The sequence below is a fragment of the Euphorbia lathyris genome, chromosome 10, assembly GCF_963576675.1.
Source record: "Euphorbia lathyris chromosome 10, ddEupLath1.1, whole genome shotgun sequence".
Classification (NCBI taxonomy): domain Eukaryota; kingdom Viridiplantae; phylum Streptophyta; class Magnoliopsida; order Malpighiales; family Euphorbiaceae; genus Euphorbia; species Euphorbia lathyris.
The window spans coordinates 51062626-51065783 of NC_088919.1; the positions used below are offsets into that span (position 1 = coordinate 51062626).

The following is a 3158-nucleotide window of genomic DNA, read 5'->3' on the forward strand; positions in this document are numbered from 1 at the left end:
TATCAAGGACACCGATTCTTAATTATCATTACTAATGATAAAAATTCACAGTAATTATCATTACTCTTTTAGCCCTATTACATATCGTAGCTGCTAAACTCAAAATTTTCTTCTTGTTTGTTTTGGTACTGCTAAAAGAAAGCCAATGTACAAGGTTGTATGTAATATTATATACAATAGCCGTGATCGCCGGCTATATCATTCTCCGTCGTCGTTTTATATGATGGAACAAGCACGGGGATTGTCGTCGCTGAACATTTGTGCTGGATTCATTGGTGGATGGTTGTACACTGGTTCAATATTATTGTAGATCGGAATCAGGTAACCTTGATTTACCGGGTTATACCCATAACCGTATTGTAGATGTTGTGGGTCAACAGTGTAGCTCTGAGAAAATATCCCGTCCAGCCAATTAATCGGAACATATGCCGGAGAATAGTCCATTTTATTTGTTACCTCCGCCATAGCACCACCGTCACCACTAGCTGCCCGGTGGCCGTCGCTGGATCTGGAGCAGGAGCAGGAGCTTTTTTGTTCTTCACCTTTGCTTCTTCTCCTCTTTCACCACATTTCTCATCATCATTCTTTTTCTCTCCAGCTCCGGCTTCATCTTTCTTATCATCATTCTTTTTTTCTCCAGCTCCGGCTTCATCTTTCTTACCATGGCTCTTTTTCTCGCCGGCGTTGGAGCCAAAGCCTTCTTTATTGTCATCCTTCTTTTCCTCGCCTCCTCCGTCCACTTTCTGAGCATCATTCTTTTTCTCGCCTTCTCCGTCTACTTTCTCAGCATCGGTCTTTTTCTCGCCTCCTCCTCCACCGCCGTCGCCGCCGCCGCCGACTTCTTTCTTTGCCTGATCTGTCTTCGGCTGAACGACCTCAACCGACGTTCGGAACTTCTCCGACAGGTAAGGCACGAGGTCCTTAACTTCCATTGTCCCCTTCACCGTTACCAGATCCTTTCTGTCGTCGACTGCCACGCTCTCAACTCCTGTTAATGGGTAACGTCAGTTATAATTTGAAAAAATATTTGTATAATCGCAGATATTAAAATATTCTGAAAATTTATCTACCTTTGATTTTTCTGATGATCTTCTTCATTTTGGTAATGCAATCATCACAATGAGTTCTGATTTTCAAAACTACCATAATCTGCGTCTGATTAATTAAATCCAAACGAGTTAATCACTGTAATCAGAAACGAATTTAAATTAATTATTTTATTCTTATACCTCTTCAGGTGGTGGTTTCTTCACCTCCGGTTTCTTCTCGGTGGCTTTCTCATCCGCTTTCTTCTCACCACCACCGCCGGCGTCTTTCTTCGGCTGCGGAGATACAATCTGTTCGATTGACTTTCTCAGGGTCTTTCTTCGGCGCCGTACTTCCTTCTTCATTTTCTTTTCCAGCCTCGCTTTCACTTTCTCAGGGTCCACCTCCCCGGTCACTGTCAATTTGTTCGATTGACGATCGGTCTTCGCCGACTCCACACCTTCAACAACAAATCACAAATTTCAATTGGCAATGCAAATCAATCAAACCAAATCAATCAATCCTATTCAATTCTCACCTTCTAAATGCTTCACTGCTCTTCTAATTTTCTTACAACAGCCTTCACAATGCATGTCGACTTTGTAAACAGAAACAGGCTTCGGTTCATCCTTTTTTTCGCCACCGTCGGCAGTGGCGGCAGCCGCTTTATCTCCTTCACCTTCTGTCTGCTCATAAGAAAAACAAAATTAGATCAGAGAGAAACTCTTAATGAATATTCAAATCAGTAAAGTGTGATTCAAAGCCAAACCCATCGATTAAAGATATACAGTGTTAAAAACATTGGTAGAGTAATTTTAATTTTAATTTCAATTACACTTAATTCAGCCAAACTTTTAATTTTTCCAAATTTATCCACCTAAAAAAATAATGTTTTAATCAATTTTAATTTTTCAATTTTTTTGATTTGAAGTTTTTTTAATGAGGGAGAAAGTTAATGTTTAGAGAAACAAAACTTAAAAAATGATAATTTTGAAAAATAAAAAATATGATTATTTAATTTTTAAAAATTTTCATTTTGAGATCATATTGGTCAATTTGAAAAAATAAAAATTTTACCAACCACATATACCGATCTAAAAAAATGTGAAATCATGTAACATTTATTTGAAATTAACTCAGACAACTCACTTGATGTGGTTGAGTAACAAACTCCATCGCTATATCTATGTCGTCAGAACACTTTCGAAAAGCTAGTTTGCTCTTCGCATACATAGCTTTAATCATTAGATAATCTTGGAGGTCCTCCATCACCATGGCCGCACTTTTGAAATGTTTCCACATTTAGATTGATCTTGGTTCGGTGTTTGTCAAGCACTTCAAATGGGTGAGATCGATGGCCTAAAGATTTAATATAAAATGGTTTGTAATGACTGAAAATTCAACTAATTGAACAAAATTAACTTTGAAATAAGGGATGTTTGATTACCTACTTTTCTCTTTAGGTTTGCTTTTTTACTTTAAAAGAGAGACTTTTATGGATTGGGTTAGACATCCTTTGTTTATCTTTTATAGCTGAAAAATCAATCTTTTCAATCGTAATAATCAATTTCATTGAATTTTCAGTTTCAAATTTATTTACCTTATAACCGATTAAATTTAATTTCATTGAATTTTCAAAATTGATTAAATATAGTCAAATATACATCTTACCATTTTTAAAAAAAAATGCATTCCAAAATTTATTACATTATAACTGTCCAAATTTTTCAGTTTTAAAATTGTATTCCATTCTAACCTATTAAAATTCAATTAATTGTTTTATAATGGTTAAAATACATTAATAGCTTCTGAACTTATCTCAAAATATTGATTGGCCCCCTAAACTTATAAAATGTTTTGTTAACTCCCTCAACTTGCTTAAATTAACCTATTGGCCACCTAGATTTGTTTAAAATGAAATATTGGTCTTCTAAACTCGCCTATAGTGATTCATTAACCTATGAACTTGTTTAAAGTGATATTCATTTCAATTTGTTTAAATCTATAAAAATAAAGTCAAAACTTAAAAAATAAATGTCTGATTCGTAATTCTATATCTTTAAAACAAATTAACTTTCTATTTTTTACACCTTTATGGCGTTTTTATAAGATTTAAAGACTTAATCATTACA

The 3158-nt window shown here is 35.0% G+C and overlaps 1 protein-coding gene across 1 annotated transcript; it reads right to left on the minus strand.

The window, feature by feature from the left end:
* Positions 1 to 216: 216 nt before the first annotated feature.
* LOC136208132 (heavy metal-associated isoprenylated plant protein 3-like) lies at positions 217 to 2301 on the minus strand. The gene is made up of 6 exons (XM_065998951.1): positions 2176 to 2301; positions 1565 to 1712; positions 1230 to 1486; positions 1071 to 1155; positions 646 to 988; positions 217 to 490 (listed from the first exon to the last, which is right to left on the minus strand). The coding sequence occupies exons 1-6, from the start codon at positions 2299 to 2301 to the stop codon at positions 217 to 219; spliced, it is 1233 nt and encodes a 410-aa protein (XP_065855023.1).
* Positions 2302 to 3158: the final 857 nt, after the last annotated feature.

Bases quoted from the DNA above. Each gene is read 5' to 3' on its own strand.
- LOC136208132 (XM_065998951.1), bottom strand. From the start codon at position 2,301: ATGGTGATGGAGGACCTCCAAGATTATCTAATGATTAAAGCTATGTAT. The intron at 1,713-2,175 runs GTGAGTTGTCTG...TCTTATGAGCAG, and splicing joins TTGTTACTCAACCACATCAA to ACAGAAGGTGAAGGAGATAA. The intron at 1,487-1,564 runs GTGAGAATTGAA...TTGTTGTTGAAG, and splicing joins AGCAGTGAAGCATTTAGAAG to GTGTGGAGTCGGCGAAGACC.